Source organism: Liolophura sinensis, chromosome 9, assembly GCF_032854445.1.
Source record: "Liolophura sinensis isolate JHLJ2023 chromosome 9, CUHK_Ljap_v2, whole genome shotgun sequence".
Taxonomy (NCBI): domain Eukaryota; kingdom Metazoa; phylum Mollusca; class Polyplacophora; order Chitonida; family Chitonidae; genus Liolophura; species Liolophura sinensis.
Window position 1 is genome coordinate 101,257 of NC_088303.1, and position 27,836 is coordinate 129,092.

General features: G+C 38.9%; 2 protein-coding genes across 2 annotated transcripts in view; one reads left to right on the top strand and one right to left on the bottom strand.

Annotated features, from left to right (window-relative positions):
- Positions 1-21,335, top strand: part of LOC135474898 (coiled-coil domain-containing protein 102A-like) — a 28,789-nt gene extending 7,454 nt beyond the window's left edge. The window contains exons 6-8 of the mRNA XM_064754566.1: positions 5,192-5,362; positions 6,641-6,744; positions 13,171-21,335. Of these exons, the coding sequence (XP_064610636.1) occupies positions 5,192-5,362; positions 6,641-6,744; positions 13,171-13,297 (402 nt within the window). The 3' untranslated portion in view covers positions 13,298-21,335. The remainder of the gene's footprint in view (positions 1-5,191; positions 5,363-6,640; positions 6,745-13,170) is intronic.
- LOC135474950 (protein dopey homolog PFC0245c-like) lies at positions 21,123-22,421 on the bottom strand. The gene has a single exon (XM_064754653.1). The coding sequence runs from the start codon at positions 22,419-22,421 to the stop codon at positions 21,123-21,125; it is 1,299 nt and encodes a 432-aa protein (XP_064610723.1).
- Positions 22,422-27,836: the final 5,415 nt, after the last annotated feature.

Consider the following 27,836-nt stretch of genomic DNA (forward strand, 5'->3'; position numbering starts at 1 on the left):
TAATCAACCAATATGAACAGAGTAACCTTCCCCTGTTGATTTCCTAGCCGTGCATTTGTCCATGTTGTTATGAACCCATAGCCCCATGACAACATGAACAGAGTGACCTTCCCCTGTTGATTTCCTAGCCGTGCATTTGTCCATGTTGTTATTAACCTATACCCCTCTGACAACATGAACAGAGTAACTTTCCCCTGTTGATTTCCTATCCGTGCATTTGTCCATGTTGTTATGAACCCATAGCCCCATGACAACATGAACAGAGTAACCTTCCCCTGTTGATTTTCTAGCCGTGCATTTGTCCATGTTGTTATGAACCCATAGCCCCATGACAACATGAACAGAGTAACCTTCCCCTGTTGATTTCCTAGCCGTGCATTTGTCCATGAACCCATAGCCCCATGGCAACATGAACAGAGTGACCTTCCCCTGTTGATTTCCTAGCCGTGCATTTGTCCATGTTGTTATTAACCTATACCCCTCTCACAACATGAACAGAGTAACCTTCCCCTGTTGATTTCCTATCCGTGCATTTGTCCATGTTGTTATGAACCCATAGCCCCATGACAACATGAACAGAGTGACCTTCCCCTGTTGATTTCCTAGCCGTGCATTTGTCCATGTTGTTATTAACCTATACCCCTCTGACAACATGAACAGAGTAACCTTCCCCTGTTGATTTCTTAGCCCTGCATTTGTCCATGTTGTTATGAACCCATAGCCCCATGACAACATGAACAGAGTAACCTTCCCCTGTTGATTTTCTAGCCATGCATTTGTCCATGTTGTTTTGAACCCATAGTCCCATGACAACATGAACAGAGTGACCTACCCCTGTTGATTTCCTAGCCATGAATTTTTCCATGTTTTTATGAGCCCTCTGCCAACATAGATGAAATACTACTAGGTACTCAAGTAACCACTATAAACAGAGTAACCTTCCCCTGTTGATTTCCCAGCCATGAATTTGTCCATGTTGTTATGAACCCATAGCCCCATGACAACATGAACAGAGTGACCTTCCCCTGTTGATTTCCTAGCCGTGCATTTTTCCATGTTGTTATGAACCCATAGCCCCATGACAACATGAACAGAGTAACCTTCCCCTGTTGATTTTCTAGCCTTGAATTTGTCCATGTTGTTATTAACCTATACCCCTCTGACAACATGAACAGAGTGACCTTCCCCTGTTGATTTTCTAGCCGTGCGTTTGTCCATGTTGTTATTAGCCCTCTGCCAATATAAGCTGAAATACTACTAGGTACTCAAGTAACCAATATGAACAGAGTAACCTTCCCCTGTTGATTTCCCAGCCGTGCATTTGTCCATGTTATTAACCTATACCCCTCTGACAACATGAACAGAGTAACCCACCCCTGTTGATTTCCTAGCCATGAATTTGTCCATGTTGTTATGAACTCATACCCCTGTGAAGTACATTGTGTGTCTAGTTTTATATTTTTTTCCACATAATTAAGTACAGTCAATCTCTTAAAAATTGAAACACTACAGTGTCTGGTGTTAAAAGCCTTTTGTAGTCTGTGTTCTGTTAAAACTAAAATGTCTGTTCATTGCATCCATCTGGAAGTACATGCGTCCATCTGGAAACACGTGTCCATCTGGAAGTACATGCGTCCATCTGGAAACACTTGGGTTCATCTAGAAACACATGCGCCCATCTGGAAACACATGTCCATCTGGAAACACGTGTCCATCTGGAATAATGTGCATCCATCTGGAAACTTGTGTTCATGTGGAAACACATGCACCCATGTGGAAGCACATGCATCCATCTGGAAACATGCGTCCATCTGGAAACATGTGTCCATCTGGAAATACATGCGTCCATCATCAAACTTATTGCCTTTTTCTAGCAGAAACCTTAAAAATGACTGGACTCACCAGATATAATTACAGACTATGAATGGAAAGCAAAATGTGGAAAATCATCTTGTCTCACAACATTTCTGATCATCAACATTTCATCTTGTATGATATATTGTTATGGAAGGTTGAGGTTACGACATGTTTCATTGTCTTTAGTGATGTTGTTCTTGGTCTTATTGTGACATTATCGCTGTCTGCTGAGAGAGAATGTTATATGTCAGAAAGTCAAATGGAACAGACCCAAATTGATGCCAGAGACCCAAGTTGATGCCAATCTCAGGTCCAAGGTGAAGCTCATTACTGGTTCAACAGATACTGACGTTAGCTGGTGGTTACAAATTGTACTTCATGACACTGAGGGGCCTCTGTGGCTCAGTTGGTTAACGTGCTAGCGCAGCATAATGACCTCATCTCTCATCAATACGGTCGCTGTGAGTTCAGGTCCAGCTCATGAAGTCTGCACCAACCTGTGGATGGTTGTGGGGTTGCCTTGGGTTGTACCCGGTTTCCTCCCACCATAATGCTGGCCGTCTTCACATAAGTGAAATATTCTTGAGTACGGGGTAAAACACCAATCAAATAAATCCGATAAATAAATCATGACACTGACATTAGCTGGTGATCACAAATTGTCATTCATGACACTGATGTTAGCTGATGATCACAAATTATACTTCATGACACTGATGTTAGCTGGTGATCACAAATTGTACTTCATGACAGTGATGTTAGCTGGTGATCACAAATTGTACTTCATGACAGTGATGTTAGCTGATGATCACAAATTATACTTCATGACACTGACGTTAGCTGGTGATCACAAATTATACTTCATGACAGTGATGTTAGCTGGTGATCACAAATTGTACTTCATGACACTGATGTTAGCTGGTGATCACAAATTGTACTTCATGACACTGACATTAGCTGGTGATCACAAATTATACTTCATGACACTGACGTTAGATGCTGATTACAAATTGTACTTCATGACACTGATGTTAGCTGGTGATCACAAATTGTACTTCATGACACTGACATTAGCTGGTGATCACAAATTATACTTCATGACACTGACGTTAGATGCTGATTACAAATTGTACTTCATGACACTGATGTTAGCTGGTGATCACAAATTGTACTTCATGACACTGACATTAGCTGGTGATCACAAATTATACTTCATGACACTGACGTTAGATGCTGATTACAAATTGTACTTCATGACAGTGACGTTAGCTGGTGTGATCACAAATTGTACTTCATGACACTGACGTTAGATGCTGATTACAAATTGTACTTCATGACACTGATGTTAGCTGGTGATCACAAATTATACTTCATGACACTGACAGTTGATGATCACAAATTGTACTTCATGACACTGATGTTAGCTGCTGATCACAAATTGTACTTCATGACACTTACGTTAGCTGGTGATCACAAATTGTACTTCATGACACTGATGTTAGCTGGTGATCACAAATTGTACTTCATGACACTGATGTTAGCTGGTGATCACAAATTGTACTTCATGACACTTAGGTTAGCTGGTGATCACAAATTGTACTTCATGACACTGACATTAGCTGGTGATCACAAATTATACTTCATGACACTGACGTTAGATGCTGATTACAAATTGTACTTCATGACACTGATGTTAGCTGGTGATCACAAATTGTACTTCATGACGCTGATGTTAGCTGATGATCACAAATTGTACTTCATGACACTGACATTAGCTGGTGATCACAAATTGTACTTCATGACACTGATGGTAGCTGATGATCACAAATTATACTTCATGACACTTACGTTAGCTGGTGATCACAAATTGTACTTCATGACAGTGATGTTAGCTGGTGATCACAAATTGTACTTCATGACACTGATGTTAGCTGATGATCACAAATTATACTTCATGACACTGACATTAGCTGGTGATCACAAATTATACTTCATGACACTGACATTAGCTGGTGATCACAAATTGTACTTCATGACAGTGACGTTAGCTGGTGTGATCACAAATTGTACTTCATGACACTGATGTTAGATGCTGATTACAAATTGTACTTCATGACACTGATGTTAGCTGCTGATCACAAATTGTACTTCATGACAGTGACAGTTGATGATCACAAATTGTACTTCATGACAGTGACATTAGCTGGTGATCACAAATTGTACTTCATGACACTGATGTTAGCTGGTGATCACAAATTGTACTTCATGACACTGACATTAGCTGGTGATCACAAATTGTACTTCATGACACTGATGTTAGCTGGTGATCACAGATTGTACTTCATGACAGTGACGTTAGCTGGTGTGATCACAAATTGTACTTCATGACACTGACGTTAGATGCTGATTACAAATTGTACTTCATGACACTGATGTTAGCTGGTGATCACAAATTATACTTCATGACACTGACAGTTGATGATCACAAATTGTACTTCATGACACTGTCATTAGCTGGTGATCACAAATTATACTTCATGACACTGACAGTTGATGATCACAAATTGTACTTCATGACACTTACGTTAGCTGGTGATCACAAATTGTACTTCATGACACTGATGTTAGCTGGTGATCACAAATTGTACTTCATGACACTTAGGTTAGCTGGTGATTACAAATTGTACACAATCACATCCACTTGATGAACTTTTCAAGAGCCCTAGCGAGTTAAGAAAAAGGTTGCTTCAGAAGCCACATGCCACCATTTCTTCCTATCTTGAGAGCTGTTTGATTGGCAAAATGACAGACCCAGCTCTGTTGCTGTTTACACTCCTGAAAGAGTGACAACATTTTTGAGGTGTCAATACTAATTGGTCAATTGGGAATCAGCTTCCCAAAATGAAATATCTTAGCTGTTGTAATTTTACAACAACATTTGCTGGACCTAACCTGGCTGAAGGCCATTCATTACATTGTTCAGAAATTTTGCTTGTGTTTGCATTACTCTTTCACTTTTGAAAGCTCTGTTTTGGAGCAGTTTTCAGGTATATTTACTTTAATATGTGTATTGTTATTTTAGATTAAAAGCTGTATTTACACTGTATACGAGACAGGAGATTACAAAGAACCACCTGCACAGGTTATCCCATACATGTGCATTTTATTACATTTCAAATTTAGAGTTAAATTGAAACTGGCATTTTGAAAATAATAGCTCCTGTGCTGTAAATCCCATAAAAGAGATGAAATTCATCAGTAGGTCATTTGGCTCAGTGATGTGACTCACAATGTAATATATACCTCTGATTTATGCTTTTTGTCCTTGGATTAGGAGCTGAATGAACTGAGACATGCCCATTCTAAGCTGAGGAAGACTTTACAGGAAAAGTCGACAGAGTTGGAGCACACAAGACGACGTGCTGAACAGTATGAGCTGGAGGTGAAGAAGCTGAGGGGTCGAGTGGAGGAGTTGAAGAGAGAGCTGTCCACAGCAGAGGATGAGGTCTGTCAGTCATGTTAGTCATTTAACCTTGCCAGGCCCTGGCTGGTTGAGACACCATGCTGCGGGCAATCTATGCTTCACCAATGAAGTTGCAGGATTGAATCCTGCTTTGGTTTGCCTTCAAGTCAGTTTGACCCTCAGATGGTCCTGGGTTTCCCCCGAGCTCTGGCTGGTTTCCTCCCATCATATTGCTGGCAGCCTTTGTATAAGAGAAATAGTCTGGAGTACCATGTAAAACACCAAGGTAAATAAATAAAGTCAGGAGGTTTACCTCGCTCACAAACTTCTTGCTTACAGTGTAAAAGTCACATAAATTATATAAAACTAAGCTGTGGACATAAAGTTTGTATTTCTCTCACTGCTTGTTGGGCCTTGGTGACAATAAGCAGTCGTTGTTACCCAAGTGGCCATTTGCGCAATCTAATGATGGTGACTTGTTTGTCACCCATATAGTTTGCATATTTGTATGCCACCTGTGGGAGAGTTTGTTAGTAATTTGCCAAAGGTTGGTGGTTTATGATGGGCACTCCAGTTTCTTCCACCTGTAAAGCTCACTGCCTTCACATACACAGATATAAGTGAAACATTGTTGAGCATGGCATTATACAGCAGTGAGATGAATAGATTGTGTAAGAGTGTAATGGTTTTGTCTGGACTAAGCCTGATCAGACTGTGTAATTTAGTGTGCTGTGAGACGTGTTGGTACACCCAAGTCGTTCACTCCATCTCTCTTGTCTTCAGGATGTCATTCCACTGGACGAGGTAGCTCTTTAAGTATGTCAGCACTGTGACTGGCCTGTTGTAGGGGAGACCTCACTGGGCCTTAAAGACATTTGATTTTAAACACCATTACAACATAAAATACAGAGAGTAAATACTGACACTGTTATATTGCCTGTACGTCATTACCTGGCGAAATTGTAGCTGATTGTATGGTTTGTACCTCCCACTGTGAGGGAGTCTGTCGCCGTCTGAGATCGTAGCTCCCCGTGCTTTCACTGTGTGCTTGTCCTTGATGACAACAAGCCCTTGTAAGTGTTGTGTAGCTGTTTGGGCAGTCTAACATTCATTGAAAACCACCTGTCTTCTACCAGAATGGCGTGCTTACATTACACTTGTCAAAGTGTGGTTTACCCTCTGGTGTACCCTGGATACTCCGGTGTCTTTCACCCATGAAACACACTCTCATTGTGCAAGTGCAGAGTTTTTGTTAAGTGAAGATCAAATAAATAAGTATGATGTGTCAGAGATTACTGTAATATGGTGGTGGTGTTGTAGGCTGACAGCCAGGCCAACCTGGTCAGAAAGCTACAGAGAAGCAATGATGAGTTGCAGGAGCAGGTAGATAACTTACAGTTGCAAGTGGAGCATCTACAGAGCAGGTGAGACAAACTTGTTAACCCTTAGAACTACCATTTTGTTTACCTTCCAAGTTACAGAGAAGTGAGGAGGTATATTTGGAGAGCAGATGTGATAATCTAAAGAGCAGGTGAGACAATATAGAGAACAGGTGAGACAATCTAGAGAGCAGGTGACACAATCTAGACAGCAGATGAGACAATCTAGTGAGCAAGTGAGGCAATCTAGAGAGAAGGTGAGACAATCTAGAGAGCAGGTGAGATAATCATGACAATCTAGAAAGCAGGTGATACAATCTAGAGATCAGGTCATACAGACTAGAGAGCAGGTGAGACAATCTAGAGAGCAGGTTATACAATCTGGAGAGCAGGCCATACAATGTATAGAGCAGGTCATACAATCTGGAGAGCAGGTCATACAGTGTGGAGAGCAGGGGAGACAATCTAGAGGTCATTTCATACAATCTAGAGAGCAGGTGATGCAATCTAGAGAGCAGGTCATACAATCTGGAGAGCAGGTCATACAATCTAGAGAGCAAGTCATACAATCTGGAGAGCAGGTCATACAATCTGGAGAGCGGGTCATACAATCTAGAGAGCAGGTCATACAATCTAGAGAGCAGGTCATACAATCTGGAGAGCAGGTCATACAATCTAGAGAACAGGTGAGACAGTCTAGAGAGCAGGTCATACAATCTAGAGAGCAGGTCATACAATCTAGAGAGCAGGTCATACAATCTGGAGAGCAGGTGAGGCAGTCTAGAGAGCAGGTCAGACAACCTAGAGAGCAGGTCAGACAATCTAGAGAGCAGGGGAGACAACAAACTTGTGAACTCTTAGAACTAAATGATACTGAGTCATGAATTCATCATTTTTGTGTGACAAATTACTCACAAGCTCTGAGGTTAGATCAAAAGATAATCCTGTATTATCTCACTTTTAGACATAGTGAGCTAAGTTTGTCCCCTAATGTACAATGTCCTCCAAGATAGTGGATTTAAAGTAAACATGAAGTCAGCCACTAAATATGAATTAATTAATACAGTTGTATTCCAGAAATGGTTTAAAAATGTTTCAAAATTTTTGCACTGCTTATCAACAAAATAAATAGCAAACAATCATCAGTACCCAGCCACTTACTTGTGATGCAATTTTGCCATGTTATAACTATCTAAAATGACGTCACAAAACCTAGGAGCACTTCCGTACCTAGGAGCTGTAGTATTAAACAATGTGGCAATGAGAAATACCAACAAAAACACCTGGTGCCCAGCCAAAGAGTGTCAAAGACTATTCAAAGGGCTGATGTTTCTTTTAGTTTGATACTCAGTCAGGGCAATGTTCAGTGACACAAGCATTGTGTTTTAGCAGCCATGCTCCTCCTCTTTCTCCATGAGTGTAAGCATTAGGCCTACTTGGCTGTAGCGACATCAGAGAATTTGCCGAACATAGCAAGACCATCTGATGTATAACAGATTCTTTTAAATAGATTTTGGGAAGACATTTTTGTCATAAATCTGACTTTGCTAAAAAAAAACATTGCAGAAGTGCAGAAAATATTTTTCTTCAAGCTATGACTTTCCCGAAGCGGTTTTCTTGCCAGTTCACCCTGACAACTTACTCAGCCGTTCTCAGTTCTCTGTTCATAAATGTGTGGTCCAAAATGCCCTAGTGTAACACTTAATCTAGTGACACTTTCAGCGCTAGTGATTGACCAAGTTCATATGAATTGAAGGGCTTCCACAACATGGCTACTCAGAGTGAATTGTATGTCAGTGCCATATCACCAATACTGATCTTCAGCTTCTTTCAGAACACTGTAGAATTTTTTACATATTTTTCTGTGATAAATAGATATATAGATATATATATATTTATTTATTTATTTATTTATTTGATTGGTGTTTTACGCCGTACTCAAGAATATTTCACTTATACGATGGCAGCCAGCATTATGGTGGGTGGAAACCGGGCAGACCCAGGGGAAACCCATGACCCAGGTTGCTGACAGACCTTCCCACGTATAGCATAAGCTGGACTTGAACTCACAGCGACCGCATTTGTGAGAGACCAGACCTTCCCACGTATAGCATAAGCTGGACTTGAACTCACAGCGACCGCATTTGTGAGAGACTTTTGGGTCATTACGCTGCGCTAGTGCGCTAACCAACTATGCCACAGAGGTCCCCTGATATATATATATATATATATATATATATATATATATATATATATATATATATATATGGTGGAAGACTTTAAGTTTAAATGTGAGAAGTGTAAATGAGAAGTAAAGTAAGGCAGGGAAAATGTCTGGGTAGTCAGATGTCAAAAAGGAAACTTGAGACCTGTATTTTTTATTCCCATGTGAATATTCATGCAGTTACAGGCATGTGAATCACCAATACATGTGTGTACAAGGCTCATTTCAATGACATTTGTGCCCAGTGTAGCAAACTGAAAACCATCCAATTTTGTGTGAAAGCATCAAATGTCCAATAATTGGGATTATGGTCATATTTTAGACTTTCAAAGCATTTGATATTTGTTCCTTCCCATGTCTTGATTAAGCAATTATGGCCCTTGAAATTTGTTTACAGGCTGTCAGCTGGTTAAAGAGGTAACTATCTTGTTGCCAGTATTGAAATTTATGGCTCTATTTGAAATATATGTAGAAAGAAACAAGTCTGAAATGACACGTTAATACAATTTGTTGTCCATCAGCCAGGGCTACCAAAACATTTTATCTTGATCTGACAGAGGTTCATAGGAGTCAAAATGTTAACTACCCTGCCCCTAATATTGAGTTTTTTTCTAGATCGTTTTGAATTTTTTTTTCAGATCTAACTGCCCTGTAATAATGCCATATTGAGTTTTTTTAAAGGAGAAGAAATGTTTAAAAATTGACACTATAGGCTGAAAAGAGCACATTGTTTTCTATCTGGTGGTGCCTGCTGCATAATTTTGCGATTTTTCCTTACCGTACAAGTAAAGCCTGAAAACAGCAAAGCTGGCATAAATTACTGGGTCCATCACATCCTCGATCTTTAACACCCTGTAATTTATGCTGGGGGTGTGTTTCCTCTCAACCACTGAGTTGTTAAAACTGCCGGCTTGTTCGTGTAAACTCGAACGGTTTCCCAATCTTAAAGCAGAAAACGAACTGTACTGTTCGCTACCTTCTGGGAAGAAGAGTTCTACTTTGGCAGTTTCCGACGGAAATTCTCCTCCTAGCACAAAAGACTTCAGGACTAGTTCTTAGGCAAAATGGAGTCGCCCACCGCGGATTTTGGTGCTGACTTTATTTATAATTTATCAACTTGAGATACATATTAGAATTTTTTTTATGGCATGCACCCGCGAGGAAATGCAAACTCTTTTAAGTGATATTTGTTTGATATTTAAATTTTCTTCTCCTTTAAATATCTAACTACCCTAGGGCAAAATTAAAATATTGTTTGCTTGGTGTTAGAAGCCCTTTATAACAAAATAGAGTCACCCAATATTTGGCAATTCTCAAAATAATTTATTTATTTATTTATTTGATTGGTGTTTTACACCGTACTGAAGAATATTTCACTTATACGACGGCAGCCAGCATTATGGTGGGTGGAAACCGGGCAGAGCCCAGGGGAAACCCACGACCATCCGCAGGTTGCTGACAGACCTTCCCACTTATGGCCCTCAAAATAAATATTCTCAGATCTTTACAATGAAACCAACAAGTAAACATTGCTTAAGCATTTTATGAGTACCGTTTAAGTCAACAATTTGCACTAGCATTTTCAGGTTCTGTACAGAGGGTGTGAGCATGTGAAAATATAACCAAACTCCTGTCCAGCTGATACTTCTGACAGAGTGAAGTGGAACCTCATGACCTAGTAAAATAAAATCTATACTGAGAAATCTGTTTCCATTTTCCTAAGTTTCCTGATTATAATTAAACTTGGTTAGCTGTTTTATACATGAAGAAGAGGAGAGCCAAAATCATGTTGTGTTACATGAAGATTAAAGGATGAAACACATCAGCTTTCTCTTTGTATGTGAACTTTCCTGCATGTGAAATGCATCTGCCCTTTCTTTTCTCACTACCATTGTTTCCACTTCACCACAGTGTATCAGATACATTTTCTATCCACCAAAGCATCTGGTGGTGGTGAAATCAATGTCAGTTCAGGAAATTATACCAATATATTCCCAACCACATGCTCCCTAGCATAGAGTTTTGACCCTGAGAAAAGCTACTCACACACCTGACAAAACTTTTTTTTAAATTTTGGGATCTTGCGAACCATATTTTTCCAAGACTTGAGGTACATATTAGAATTTTTTCTTTACGCTCATGTGGGTGCCTGTGATAAGTGTGAAATGGGACTAAACATAAAAGTGGCTCTGTTGGGGATTCTCTGATAGAGTTTCGGTTTTAAACAAATATTCTGGTTTGATCATGTTACAGCAGGTATTATGATGTGGTAAGGTCTCAATTTGTTTTTTTTTTTTTTTTTTGATTGGTGTTTTACGCCGTACTCAAGAATATTTCACTTATACGACGGCGGCCAGCATTATGGTGGGTGGAAACCGGGCACAGCCCGGCGGAAACCCACGACCATCCGCAGGTTGCTGGCAGACCTTCCCACGTACGGCCGGAGAGGAAGCCAGCATGAGCTGGTCTTGAACTCACAGCGACCGCATTGGTGAGAGGCTTCTGGGTCACTACGCTGCGCTAGCGCGCTAACCGACTGAGCCACGGAGGCCCCCGTCTCAATTTGTCACCGTAATTATACCAGTCCATGAGTGAATTAATTTAATTCACAAAAAAGAAACTAGAGGATCTACTTAAGATTTACTTACTTCTACATACTGCTTAGGGAACAAATATGGCAACACTATTTTTGGGTGTCCAAATGGATACGGGTGAAAACACTTCACAGGTAGGCCTATCTTGATCTACGGATATCGGATACAGTATACGTGTCGAAGCCCTATAAGACCGGCTTTGCTCAACAGTGTGAGAGGAAATTATATATCTCGAAAGAGTGCCCGTCACCTGTAGATAGAGACATTTAAAACGATCTGCGATAAAAAAAAGTAATTGAATCAAATAAAACCAAAAAAAAATTGAAATCTGTAAAAACCCAAAGAAAGAATTTCTGTCGGGGTCTTTTTGAAGGGTATGTCACTGAACATCAGACATAATGTTTTAATTTTGGCCCTGTAGAATTAATGAGACACAGTAATATTAATTTCTATGCCCCACCACATTAACCCTATGAATTATCAATGGGATCCAGGTTCAATCCAGTCTGAGTTAACTATTTATATGAGTAATGTCATACATAAACAAAAAATATCAAATGTAATTTAATGATTAATATTTAATTAACACCAGTTTCTTGTTAATATCATTCAGACTATTAAAAACAATACGTATGTTTGAAATTCTCTGTACGAATTTTCCCTTCAAATGGGATAAAACTTCATACTTTTAATATGAAGAAAACATATACTAGCAACTTGTAAAATGTTAGAGCTCTCTGTTTGTACACGGATTGTGGATACATGTAACAGAGAGTAGATCATGTGGCAGTGGACTTCTCTGTAATCAGGTGGTGAAGTAATTATGTGGGTAGGGTGTTCCCATACACCTTTACAGAGAGTGATGTACCCTAGATGGCAGAGAAGAATGCTATAGCTGATGCATGACTGGCAGCAGAAATTGTGACTTGTCATATGGATGGGAGGGTGTGGTGTGAATAGATTGTCATAACAAAGCTTTCAAACAGAACTGATGCACGCATCCTGCGCTCCACATATTTCACAAGGAGTGCCTTTTTCAGAATTGTACTGAAATATATTCAGGTTTTTCCCCAGCTTTTAGCATTCTTTTGAGTTTTTTAAACTCCATATTCCATATTTTGAATCTCTTAACTACCATTAAGCTGTAGTTAATGTCTATGAACCCTGTGTGATGGTAATACGCTTTTTCACCTACTGAATACCATTTCTGAAAAAAAGAAACAAATTAGTGAGCTTCTTAGATGAAGCTCACTGGAGTCCGTTTCCCTTCCACCTGTCCACCAGTATGTCCTACACATATGTCCCATACGGACGTGTTTGCAACTGGGATTTGCTAAAGGTTGAGGTTCACTCTACATGCTCTGGTTCACTCTACATACTCTGGTTCACTCTACATACTATGGTTCACTCTACATACTCTGGTTCACTCTACATACTCTGGTTCACTCTACATACTATGGTTCACTCTACATACTCTGGTTCACTCTACATACTCTTGTTCACTCTACATACTCCACACATAATGCACTGGGTGCATGAGTGAAAAGTTCTTTAGTATACAGGAATTAACATTAAAAAAAAAACAAACAAATCACTTTTGGAATTGACCTCATCCTTCTGTATTCTCACATGGGTTGAACTGGTATGTTTTAGGCTACGCAGTGCTAGTCAGCCTCTGCTGAAGACCCGATCCTCCAGTCTCAAGTCATTTGAGGACAAAGAGGTGGATGATGAAGAAGAGGATGCAGACAGTGAAGATGACCTGGATGACCTCTCTTAGCACACACGAGGTGACAAGGATGAACCAAAGAAACAATGATCTGTTAAGCTGTCAATCAAAAGAACACTGCAGAACATGGGCAGGGCTGAGAATAAGAGGTTGTGAAAACATCATTGTCTGATCACACACAGCTCTCTTAGTCTAAGATCTTCCGTATCATGGAGAGATTCACTTGTACAATACCTGTGTTTGTATTGTATCTGATGTCACGCCTCTTAAAGTGACCTTGGCAGCTGGTGTGATGGTTTAAAATCTGGCAGTAGTGAATACTGAATACATACTGGTTGTAAAACAAATACTGTTCTGTAGTAATGTGAATACTAGTATGCTTAGTCAGCATGTGATACGGTAGTTTTAACGACATGGATACTTCGTGCTTTTGAACCCTTCAGGATGGTTGTGTTTATGAGGTCCGTAGGAACAGGGTAGAAAAATATATTTATGTTGTCCATGTAATGTGAAGTGTGAAAAATGTGTTAGCAGTGATAATGTACGTGTATATTTGTGTGCAGAAGTTACGTGACATTCTAAATCTGCAGCAGTCATTTGTGCAGAATTGATGTGGGGTTCTAAAGATGCAGTAGTCATGATGGCTGAAGGCTGGGAAAGGCAGTTCCTTATATTGTTATTTCGTCTCTGCCTCAGGTGTTTCCTTAACAGCCTCCATATTCTGACTTAACAGTACCCATATTCTGACTTAGCAGTACCCATATTCACACTTAACAGTACCCATATTCACACTTGTAAACTTGGTTTTGTATAATCTGAAAATTGGATCTTCCAGTAATTGCAAATTTTTTGGGTGCAGTTGTAAGGTTGGAATGACAGAAAATTTGTTTTCATTGTACCTTAATATAATGTTGATCATTTCAAAGATCTGCTGCAAGTAGAAAGGGAATTTTGTTAACATATTGGATTTCAGCCACCAGATTTTGTCTAATGGATCTGACGAGTGTTTTGAGACAACAGAAACAAAAGAGCAAAATCCTGTCTGGCTAAGAGAGTGAAAGCACTGTAATAACAGCCAATGCTTACCACATGTTCAAATCCAGATTCAAGTGAATTCTCATTTATGACTGGTTATTTATTACTGGTGCACGCCTATAATGTGGGTCCGGGTTTTCTGTGGATTAGCTTCATCCTGTAAATCTTCCAGCTCTAGCCAAAGCCTGAGGGTTGACTGATGTCTGATGTCAACAAATATGACAAATACATTACATAGTAAGTAAATATGCATCAAGAACAAAATCCATGTTTCAACTTGAAACTATTTTAAAAGAATAATGGAGATAATTATACAGATATTCTATTAGTTTAAAGAATGATAGAGATAATTATACAGATATTCTGTTAGTTTAAAGAATAATGGAGATAATTATACAGATATTCTGTTTAAAGAATGATGGAGATAATTATATAGATATTCTGTTAGTTTAAAGAATGATGGAGATAATTGTACAGATATACTTTTAGTTTTAGGAATGATGGAGATAATTATACAGATATTCTGTTAGTTTATACCAAAGATGACCATGATAAGGGAACCAGAAAGTATTGTACTTACACCAAGGTGCCTTTTGTGATACTACTTACACTGATCAGGCAGATAATACAGTAATACAGAAAAAGAGTGTGTGTACACACATCCGTGTTTGCTTCAGGTCAAACATGGAAGAGAGTGTGTCTACAGACATGCATGTTAACATCAGGTCAAACATGGAAGAGATTGTGTGTACACACATCCATGTTAACATCAGGTCAAACATGGAAGAGAGTGTTTGTACACACATCCGTGTTAACATCAGGTCAAACATCGAAGAGAGTGTGTGTACACACATCCGTGTTAACATTCGGTCAAACATGGAAGAGTGTGTGTGTATATACATCTGTGTTAACATCAGGTCAGACATGGAAGAGAGTGTGTGTACACACATTGGTGTTAACATCAAGTCAGACATGGAAGAGAGTGTGTGTACATATATCCGTGTTAACATCAAGTCAAACATGGAAGAGAGTGTGTGCACATACATCTGTGTTAACATCAAGTCAAACATGGAAGAGAGTGTGTGTACATACATCTGTGTTAACATCAAGTCAAACATGGAAGAGGGTGTGTGTACACACATTGGTGTTAACATCAAGTCAGACATGGAAGAGAGTGTGTGTACATATATCCGTGTTAACATCAAGTCAAACATGGAAGAGAGTGTGTGCACATACATCTGTGTTAACATCAAGTCAAACATGGAAGAGTGTGTGTGTACATACATCTGTGTTAACATCAGGTCAGACATGGAAGAGAGTGTGTGTACATACATCCGTGTTAACATCAGGTCAGACATGGAAGAAAGTGTGTGTACATACATCCGTGTTAACATCAGGTCAGACATGGAAGAGAGTGTGTGTACACACATCTGTGTTAACATCAGGTCAGACATGGAAGAGTGTGTGTACATACATCTGTGTTAACATCAGGTCAGACATGGAAGAGAGTGTGTGCACATACATCCGTGTTAACATCAGGTCAGACATGGAAGAGAGTGTCTGCACATACATCTGTGTTAACATCAAGTCAAACATGGAAGAGAGTGTGTGTACACACATTGGTATTAACATCAGGTCAAACATGGAAGAGAGTGTGTGTACATACATCCATGTTAACATCAGGTCAGACATGGAAGAGAGTGTGTGTACATACATCCGTGTTAACATCAGGTCAGACATGGAAGAGAGTGTTTGCACATACATCCGTGTTAACATCAAGTCAAACATGGAAGAGTGTGTGTACACACATTGGTGTTAACATCAGGTCAGGTAACATTCTCCTATACTTGTACATGTATATATAAGCTTGGTGGAATAGGTGATCCATGGAGTTTGTGTGGTAATGTCGTTTGGGATTCTCCTACACATGAAGTATATATACAGGCTTGGTGGAATAGGCAATCCACAGAGTTTGAGAGGTAATTTCATGTGGGATTCTCCTGTACAGGAGGTATATATACGCTTGGTGGAATAGTCAATCCACAGAGTTCGAGAGGTAATTTCATGTGGAATTCTCCTGTACAGGAGGTATATACAGGCTTGATGGAATAGTCAATCCACAGAGTTCGAGAGGTACTTTTATGTGGAATTCTCCTGTACAGGAGGTATATATACGCTTGGTGGAATAGTCAATCCACAGAGTTCGAGAGGTAATTTCATGTGGAATTCTCCTGTACAGGAGGTATATACAGGCTTGATGGAATAGTCAATCCACAGAGTTCGAGAGGTACTTTTATGTGGAATTCTCCTGTACAGGAGGTATATATACGCTTGGTGGAATAGTCAATCCACAGAGTTCGAGAGGTAATTTCATGTGGAATTCTCCTGTACAGGAGGTATATACAGGCTTGATGGAATAGGCAATCCACAGAGTTCGAGAGGTAATTTCATGTGGAATTCTCCTGTACAGGAGGTATATATAGGCTTGGTGGAATAGTCAATCCACAGAGTTCGAGAGGTAATTTCATGTGGAATTCTCCTGTACAGGAGGTATATACAGGCTTGATGGAATAGTCAATCCACAGAGTTCGAGAGGTAATTTTATGTGGAATTCTCCTGTACAGGAGGTATATACAGGCTTGATGGAATAGGCAATCCACAGAGTTCGAGAGGTAATTTCATTTGGGGATTCTCCTGTACAGGAGGTATATACAGGCTTGGTGGAATAGTCAATCCACAGAGTTCGAGAGGTAATTTCATTTGGGGATTCTCCTGTACAGGAGGTATATATATGCTTGGTGGAATAGGCAATCCACAGAGGTTTGAGAGGTAATTTCATGTGGAATTCTCCTGTACAGGAGGTATATACAGGCTTGATGGAATAGGTAATCCACAGAGTTCGAGAGGTAATTTTATGTGGAATTCTCCTGTACAGGAGGTATATACAGGCTTGATGGAATAGGTAATCCACAGAGGTTTGAGAGGTAATTTCATTTGGAATTCTCCTGTACAGGAGGTATATACAGGCTTGGTGGAATAGGTAATCCTATTGAAGTATGCATGAAGTACATGTAAAACCATTAAACTGATCACCACAAGTAAAAGCTTACATGAAACAACAATCAAATAGACATTAAAGCCAATACACAAACCCAATGACTGGCCATTGGCAGGACCCTGACTTCCAGTACTGATAGCCTGGGAGGACTTTGTCCTTATGATGGCATGTAGGCATGTATAAACTGTTAAAAGTATGATTTAATAATGATTAAGCTGTGTATTACACTCAAAGATCAAAGGCTGTTAGTTTACCCGCTTCTTGGTTTATATCTACTGGAAACTTCATTGTGAATGTAGCTTTAGAGAAGTCAGACAACTGAGCAAAGTGCTTTAGTCTTGATTAGCTTTACTGGACATTTGAATGAGTGAAACATTTAGGGTCTACTCCATATCACAGAGTTATTAGCAGTAACACTGGATCTTTACAAATACAACTCTGTTTTATATGTATCAGAGTTTTGCAACATGTTTCATAGTTTATTAGTTTGTTTTTTTTTTTATCAAACTTTGCGTTCTGTTTTAATATCATGTGATTTGGGACAGCTGTATTTTTGTAACAGTATAGATAGTAGAGTTAGCAATGTATGTGTGCATATATCTAGTATTTTGAGGACAAAGACAAGCTCTGAATGTATGCTGTATTCCAGGAATTTTTTGATTTTCCCTCTGGAACTTTGTGTTATGCAAAAAGACACATAATTATCAGTGTAACTGGTTTCATGTATTTATTCATGTTCCCATGATTGCATGTTAACTGGTTTCATGTATTTATTCATTTTATCATGTGTGCATTTATACTGGTTTCATGTTTTTATTCATGTTCTCATGTCTGCTTGTGAACCGGTTTTATGTACTTATTCATGTTCTCATGTGTGTTTGTGTACTGGTTTCGTGTATTTATTCATGTTCTCATGTGTGCATGATAAATACATTTGTTATGTCATTTGTTCTTTGTAAAAAAAATTGTGAAGGAAGAATGCATAACTTTGCATAAAATACACAATGTTGAACCAATGAGAATTTTGTTGAAAGTTTGTAATGTGAACAAATAGGCCAAGTACATGTTGCCCTGAGGCCTATATCCTGCACAAAGGAATTATCTGAGTACTGTTGAGCTAACACATAGGGCCTACATGTACCTCTTAAATGTGTTTTAGTTCCGTAATTAAATTTATCAGTGTATAGGTTGGTTGAAAGGGCCTGAGTACAAAATGACATTACATTATGCGGAATGCATGTATTGCAAATTTGCTACAACTAGTATAACCTATGGAGGGTTTCCCCATGAAGTTAACCTGTTGCCTGTACATGACAGACTTGTGCCATTTTCCCAACAGAACACTTATGTGTATCCTCTGAAAAGCTCTGTGTACAATTGAAACACAGTGTTGTTACAAAAATAAACACCCACATAAGTTTTTGTAATTTGCGTAACTCGTCCATCCACGAGATGTGCATCAGTGCATGGAATAACAATCTATTCTAGTATCATTCAGAAAACATAGTATTGTGTCAACTTTAACAGGTTTTTTTGTTGAGTGTATGGTCAGTTTTTGTACGATGAATGCTGTAGTTATTCATTTTTGTGATGTTATATTGTTCTTGATTCGATTTGTAATTTGATTGAGCTTCCATACATGCAAAATATGGAAAATTCCATCCCTAAATTCCCACACATGATTCACAGCTAGGCATTTACATGTTCTAATATACCTTACACTAACTGGTATGTTCCATCCCTAAATTCTCACACATGATTCACAGCTAGGCATTTACATGTTCTCATATACTTTACACTGACTGGTATGTTCCATCCCTAAATTCTCACACATGATTCATAGCTAGGCATTTACATGTTCTCATATACCTTACACTAACTGGTATGTTCTATCCCGACCCAGATGTCTGAACAACAAAATTTCATGTAGCTTGCATTCATTTTAAAGTGTCTCTAGACCAAAGAGAACTTCCTGCTTGCCCACTTATGATTATGGCTTTGTACAAATTACAGTGTTACATAAGGGATTTATAACCTAGAACAGTGGAGAAAGTCCTATGGAAAGATAAGGCAGAATGCTAGGTGAGCATGGTAGGATTAAGCTGGGTTCAGTGGCCATCAGTTTATCCAAAACGCTGGCATGATATATAATAAATTTCACCTGTTGTTGTAAAGGTAGATTACCTGAATATACCTATGCATGATCTGTGTTACAAAGATGTAGAAACTAAAACTTCTACTCACATTTTGCAGGAAATCCTGTGAACACTGGTTCAGACAGCTATGACTAGTGGTGTGAAAGTTTCCTACAAATGTACAGGATGCATTAGGCACCATCCTGCAACACTGCCAGCTTTATTATGAAGAATATAGGTCTTTGTCTAAACTGAGAATATAGGTCTTTGTCTAAACTGACAAGTAACATGAATTAGTTAATGGAATATCTGGTTTAAGATTGGCTGAATGTAGTATTCCTGATTCCTTCTCCAACACTGTACTGTGTATATCATCCAGTACATGTATTCTTTCTCCCACACTGTACTGTGTATATCATCCAGTACATGTATTCTTTCTCCAACACTGTACTGTGTATATCATCAACTCCATGTATTCTTTCTCCCACACTGTACTGTGTATACCATCCACTACATGTATTCTTTCTCCCACACTGTACTGTGTATATCATCCAGTACATGTATTCTTTCTCCCACACTGTACTGTGTATATCATCCAGTACATGTATTCTTTCTCCCACACTGTACTGTGTATATCATCAAGTCCATGTATTCTTTCTCCAAGACTGTACTGTGTATATCATCAACTCCATGTATTCTTTCTCCCACACTGTACTGTGTATATCATCCACTACATGTATTCTTTCTCCCACACTGTACTGTGTATATCATCAACTCCATGTATTCTTTCTCCCACACTGTACTGTGTATATCATCAACTCCATGTATTCTTTCTCCCAAACTGTACTGTGTATATCATCCACTACATGTATTCTTTCTCCCACACTGTACTGTGTATATCATCAACTCCATGTATTCTTTCTCCCACACTGTACTGTGTATATCATCAACTCCATGTATTCTTTCTCCACACTGTACTGTGTATATCATCAACTCCATGTATTCTTTCTCCCACACTGTACTTTCTATATCAACTCCATGTATTCTTTCTCCCACACTGTACTGTGTATTTTATCAACTCCATGTATTCTTTCTCCCACACTGTACACTGTATATCATCAACTCCATGTATTCTTTCTCCCACACTGTACTGTGTATATCATCAACTCCATGTATTCTTTCTCCCACACTGTACTGTGTATATCATCAACTCCATGTATTCTTTCTCCCACACTGTACTGTGTATATCATCAACTCCATGCATTCTTTCTCCCACACTGTACAGTGTATATCAACTCCATGTATTCTTTCTCCCACACTGTACTGTGTAAATCATCAACTCCATGTTTTCTTTCTCCCACACTGTACAGCATATATCATCAACGCCATGTATTCTTTCTCCCACACTGTACAGTGTATATCATCAACTACATGCATACATTAGGTAAATGACCTCAAATTTGGCTCTGTTTAAGTTGCACAGTTTGACATATTCTATGAGATCTGCTATAGAAATGTGTTCCCATGTTTGCTTGGAAGGTTAGATGATATACTGCTGCAAAAAAGGTAAGTTTCATCACCAAAGTTTCATATTCTGACCTATATTTGCCTCTAAAAATGCACTTTTTGACGTGAAGTTTTAGGTGATTTATGGCAGCCTACTCTTGTGCAGACTGCTGACTAACTCACAATGTTGTGAATTAAGTGCATGTGTCAAAAATGCAACAAAATTGATTAATGTTGAAACTGTAACCTGGAAGCCATTCATAAGGTTAACCTGACCATTCATTAGCTTAACCTGACCATTCATAAGGTTAACCTGACCATTCATAAGGTTAACCAAACCATTCATAAGGTTAACCTCGCCATTCATAAAGTTAATCTGGCCATTCATAAAGTTAATCTGGCCATTCATAAGGTTAATCTGGCCATTCATAAGGTTATCCTGACCATTCATAAGGTTAACCTGACCATTCATAAGGTTAACTGGACCATTCATAAGGTTAATCTGGCCATTCATAAGGTTAACCTGGCCATTCATAAGGTTAACCTGACCGTTCATAAGGTTAACCAAACCATTCATAAGGTTAACCTGACCATTCATAAGGTTAACCAAACCATTCATAAGGTTAACCTGACCATTCATAAGGTTAATCTGGCCATTCATAAGGTTATCCTGACCATTCATAAGGTTAACCTGACCATTCATAAGGTTAACCTGGCCATTCATAAGGTTAACCTGACCATTCATAAGGTTAATCTGGCCATTCATAAGGTTAACCTGGCCATTCATAAGGTTAACCTGACCATTCATAAGGTTAATCTGGCCATTCATAAAGTTAATCTGGCCATTCATAAGGTTAACCAAACCATTCATCAGGTTAACCTGACCATTCATAAGGTTAATCTGGCCATTCATAAGGTTAACCTGGCCATTCATAAGGTTAACCTGACCGTTCATAAGGTTAACCAAACCATTCATAAGGTTAACCTGACCATTCATAAGGTTAACCAAACCATTCATAAGGTTAACCTGACCATTCATAAAGTTAATCTGGCCATTCATAAAGTTAACCTGGCCATTCATAAGGTTAACCTGACCATTCATAAGGTTAATCTGGCCATTCATAAGGTTAACCTGGCCATTCATAAGGTTAACCTGACCATTCATAAGGTTAATCTGGCCATTCATAAAGTTAATCTGGCCATTCATAAGGTTAACCTGACCATTCATAAGGTTAATCTGGCCATTCATAAGGTTAACCTGGCCATTCATAAGGTTAACCTGACCATTCATAAGGTTAATCTGGCCATTCATAAAGTTAATCTGGCCATTCATAAGGTTAACCAAACCATTCATAAGGTTAATCTGGCCATTCATAAGGTTAACCTGACCATTCATAAGGTTAACTGGACCATTCATAAGGTTAATCTGATCATTCATCATGTTAACCTAGCCATTTATAAGGTTAGCCTGACCACTGATTAAGTTAGCATGACCATTCATAAGGTTAACCTGACCACTCATCAGGTTAACCGGACAATTCATAGGTTATCCTGACCATTCATCAGGTTAACCTGACCATTCATCAGGTTAACCTGACAATTCATAAGGTTAATCTGACCATTCATCACGTTAACCTAGCCATTTATAAGGTTAGCCTGACCATTGATAAAGTTAGCATGACCATTCATAAGGTTATCCTGACCATTCAATAGGTTAACCTTGTCATTCATAAGGTTAGCGGGACCATTCATAAGGTTAACCTGACCATTCATATAAAACAAACCTTTTATCATTCATTTATAATGGATAATTAATTTACCAAAAATCTTGAATGGTGAAAACCTATATTCTTAGGGCTTGAGATTCTTCTTGAGAATATTTTCTTGTGACCACTTGATTAGACAGTACATATGAGGGAGTCAGACATGTTCTTGTGACCACTTGATTAGACAGTACATATGAGGGAGTCAGACATGTTCTTGTGACCGCTTGATTAGACAGTACATATGAGGGAGTCAGACATGTTCTTGTGACCACTTGATTAGACAGTACATATGAGGGAGCCAGACATCTTCTTGTGACTGCTTGATTAGACAGTACATATGGAGGAGTCTAACATGTTCTTGTGACTGCTTGATTAGACAGTACATATGAGGGAGTCAAACTTCTTCTTGTGACGGCTTGATTAGACAGTACATATGAAGGAGTCTAACATGTTCTTGTGACCACTTGATTAGACAGTACATATGAGGGAGTGAAACGTTCTTGTGACCAATTGATTAGACAGTACACATGAGGGAGTGAAACATGTTTTTGTGACCACTTGATTAGACAGTACATATGAGGGAGTCAGACATGTTCTTGTGACTGCTTGATTAAACAGTACATATGAGGGAGTCAGACATGTTCTTGTGACTGCTTGATTAAACAGTACGTATGAGGGAGTCAGACATCTTCTTGTGACTGCTTAATTAGACAGTACATATGAGGGAGTCAAACATATCCTTGTGACCACTTGATTATATAGTACATATGGGGGAGTCAAACATGTTCTTGTGACCACTTGATTAGACAGTACATATGAGGGAGTCAGACATGTTCTTGTGACTGCTTGATAAGACAGTACATATGAAGGAGTCTAACATGTTCTTGTGACCACTTGATTAGACAGTACATATGAAGGAGTGAAACATGTTCTTGTGACTGCTTGATTAGACAGTACATATGAAGGAGTGAAACATGTTCTTGTGACCACTTGATTAGACAGTACATATGAAGGAGTCAAACATGTTCTTGTGACCACTTGATTAGACAGTACGTATGAGGGAGTCAGACATGTTCTTGTGACTGCTTAATTAGACAGTACATATGAGGGAGTCAAATACATGTATGTTCTTGTGACTGCTTGATTAGACAGTACATATGAAGGAGTGAAACATGTTCTTGTGACTGCTTGATTAGACAGTACATATGAAGGAGTCTAACATGTTCTTGTGACTGCTTGATTAGACAGTACATATGAGGGAGCCAGATATGTTCTTGTGACAGGTTGATTTGACAGCACATATGAGGGAGTCAAATATGTTCTTGTGACTGCTTGATTAGACAGTACAAATGAGGGAGTCAGACATGTTCTTGTGACTGCTTGATTAGACACTACATATGAGGGAGTCAGACATGTTCTTGTGACTGCTTGATTAGACAGTACAAATGAGGGAGTCAAACATGTTCTTGTGACTGCTTGATTAGACAGTACAATTGAGGGAGTCAGACATGTTCTTGTGACCGCTTGATTGGACAGTACATATGAAGGAGTCAAATACATGTATATTCTTATGACTGCTTGATTAGACAGTACATATGAAGGAGTCAAACATGTTCTTGTGATGGCTTGATTAGACAGTACATATGAGGGAGTGAAACATGTTCTTGTGACTGTTTGATTAGACAGTACGTATGAGGGAGTCAGACATGTTCTTGTGACTGCTTGATTAGACAGTACATATGAAGGAGTCAAATACATGTATGTTCTTGTGACTGCTTGATTAGACAGTACATATGAAGGAGTGAAACATGTTCTTGTGACTGCTTGATTAGACAGTACTTATGAATAAGTCAGACATGTTCTTGGGAGGCTTTTTGTTATTCATTTTCTTCCCAAAAAATATTTTTCTATCTGCTGAGACTGACCCATTATTACTATTGCATTGAGAGTTTGCGCCCAGTTGGCTAAGAGGTTTCTTGAGTCCTATTCACACCATTTGTTGGACATAAATCATACCAAGAGACCAAATGTTGAAACAGGTAGGCAATGTTATAATGAGTAAAATACATACACGCCACATTAATGTGAAAAGGAAAAGATGGCTGTATTTTCACCCACCTTGTCATTATCATGTGTTGATTATTACAAAAATTGTCAGTGTCAGTTTTTGTTTTTTTTTAGGTCAACATTTTATTTAGTTTTAAAGTCAACAGTCACATGTCTCTTTAATAAACATAATGAGCACCTATCAAAATATGTAATTAAAGGTATATCATGTACAACCATATTTTTCATTGTATTTATGCATGTGATATTTCATCCCCATCAGAGTGAACAAAGCCCACATCATTACATATCACCTGTTATCAGAGTGAACAAAGACCACATCATTACATATTACCCGTTATCAGAGTGAGCAAAGCCAACATCATTACATATCACCTGTTATCAGAGTGAACAAAGCCCACATCATTACATATTACCCGTTATCAGAGTGAACAAAGCCCACATCATTACATATCACCTGTTATCAGAGTGAACAAAGCCCACATCATTACATATTACCCGTTATCAGAGTGAACAAAGCCCACATCATTACTTATTACCTGTTATCAGAGTGAACAAAGCCCACATCATTACATATCACCTGTTATCACAGTGAACAAAGCCCACATCATTGCATATCACCTGTTATCAGAGTGAACAAAGCCCACATCATTACATATCACCTGTTATCAGAGTGAACAAAGCCCACATCATTACATATCACCTGTTATCACAGTGAACAAAGCCCACATCATTACATATCACCCGTTATCAGAGTGAACAAAGCCCACATCATCATGTATCACCCGTTATCAGAGTGAACAAAGCCCACATCATTACATATTACCCGTTATCAGAGTGAACAAAGCCCACACCATTACATATCGCCTGTTATCAGAGTGAACAAAGCCCACATCATTACATATCACCTGTTATCAAAGTGAACAAAGCCCACATCATTACATATCACCTGTTATCAGAGTGAACAAAGCCCACGTCATTACTTATTACCTGTTATCAGAGTGAACAAAGCCCACATCATTACATATTACCCGTTATCAAAGTGAACAAAGCCCACATCATTACATATCACCTGTTATCAGAGTGAACAAAGCCCACGTCATTACTTATTACCTGTTATCAGAGTGAACAAAGCCCACATCATTACATATCACCTGTTATCAGAGTGAACAAAGCCCACATCATTACATATCACCTGTTATCAGAGTGAACAAAGCCCACACCATTACATATCGCCTGTTATCAGAGTGAACAAAGCCCACATCATTACATATCACCTGTTATCACAGTGAACAAAGCCCACATCATTACATATCACCCGTTATCAGAGTGAACAAAGCCCGCATCATTATATATTACCCGTTATCAAAGTGAACAAAGCCCACACCATTACATATCGCCTGTTATCAGAGTGAACAAAGCCCACATCATTACATATCACCTGTTATCAAAGTGAACAAAGCCCACATCATCATGTATCACCTGTTATCAGAGTGAACAAAGCCCACATCATTACATATCGCCTGTTATCAGAGTGAATAAAGCCCACATCATTACATATCACCTTTTATCAGAGTGAACAAAGGCCACATCATTATATATCACCTGTTATACCCAATTGTCTATATATGTGTACATGACTCTTTTTCCTGAGGCAAGCAAAAAACAGCATGTGTGTACTATATACATACATATTTATTACACAGCAGGAATTCTGTTACGTTTTTTTTTTTGTTTTTTTTTGTGTTGATTTATGGATAGGTAGACATGAAAAAAGAAACACCATGACTATGACAGTCACTGTAGCCAGTAGTGACTGCACAGAAAGTGTTTTGGGACTCGGACTGTGACAGTTATTGTGGCCAGCATTGACTGTACAGAAAGTGTTTTGGGATTTGGACTGTGACAGTTATTGTGGCCAGCAGTGACTGCACAGAAAGTGTTTTGGGACTCAGACTGTGACAGTTATTGTGGCCAGCAATAACTGCACAGAAAGTGTTTTGGGGTTTGGACTGTGACAGTTATTGTGACCAGCAGTGACTGCACAGAAAGTGTTTTGGGACTCGGACTGTGACAGTTATTGTGGCCAGCATTGACTTCACAGAAAGTGTTTTGGGACTCGGACTGTGACAGTCACTGTGGCCAGCATTGACTTCACAGAAAGTGTTTTGGGACTCGGACTGTGACAGTTATTGTGGCCAGCATTGACTGCACAGAAAGTGTTTTGGGGTTTGGACTGTGACAGTTATTGTGGCCAGCATTGACTGCACGGAAAGTGTGTTGGGGTTTGGACTGTGACAGTTATTGTGGCCAGCAGTGACTGCATAGAAAGTGTTTTGGGACTCGGACTGTGACAGTTATTGTGGCCAGCATTGACTTCACAGAAAGTGTTTTGGGACTCGGACTGTGACAGTCACTGTGGCCAGCATTGACTGCACAGAAAGTGTTTTGGGACTCGGACTGTGACAGTTATTGTGGCCAGCATTGACTGCACAGAAAGTGTTTTGGAACTCGGACTGTGACAGTTATTGTGGCCAGCATTGACTGCACAGAAAGTGTTTTGGGGTTTGGACTGTGACAGTTATTGTGGCCAGCAATGACTGCACAGAAAGTGTTTTGGGACTCGGACTGTGACAGTTATTGTGGCCAGCAATGATTGCACAGAAAGTGTTTTGGGATTTGGAATATACATGTATTTAGACCAACATATTCATGTAACTATAATTAAAGCTTCCTATGGCATTATTTGCCTTCCAATCTGTCTGGTTATGTATGTTATCTGTCAGCATGGCACCTATTTGTATCACATCTTTGTTACCTCCTTGTTCCCCCAGCTAAAAATACACAATATAATTATTAACCTCCATAGTAAGGATTTTTTTAAATGCTTAAATGTTTTAATGTTTTTTAATTATTTGATTGATTGTTGGCATGTTCCTAAAGAATTTTTTACTTATTATTAATCATTACAATTAGAGCATTTATTATTAATTAATAATCTATTGTTGATCAAGGAAGCAGTT

What these genes read in the sequence shown, in the direction of transcription:
- LOC135474950 (XM_064754653.1), bottom strand. Translation starts at nt 22,421, where the DNA reads ATGATGAATGATCAGATTAACCTTATGAATGGTCCAGTTAACCTTATG.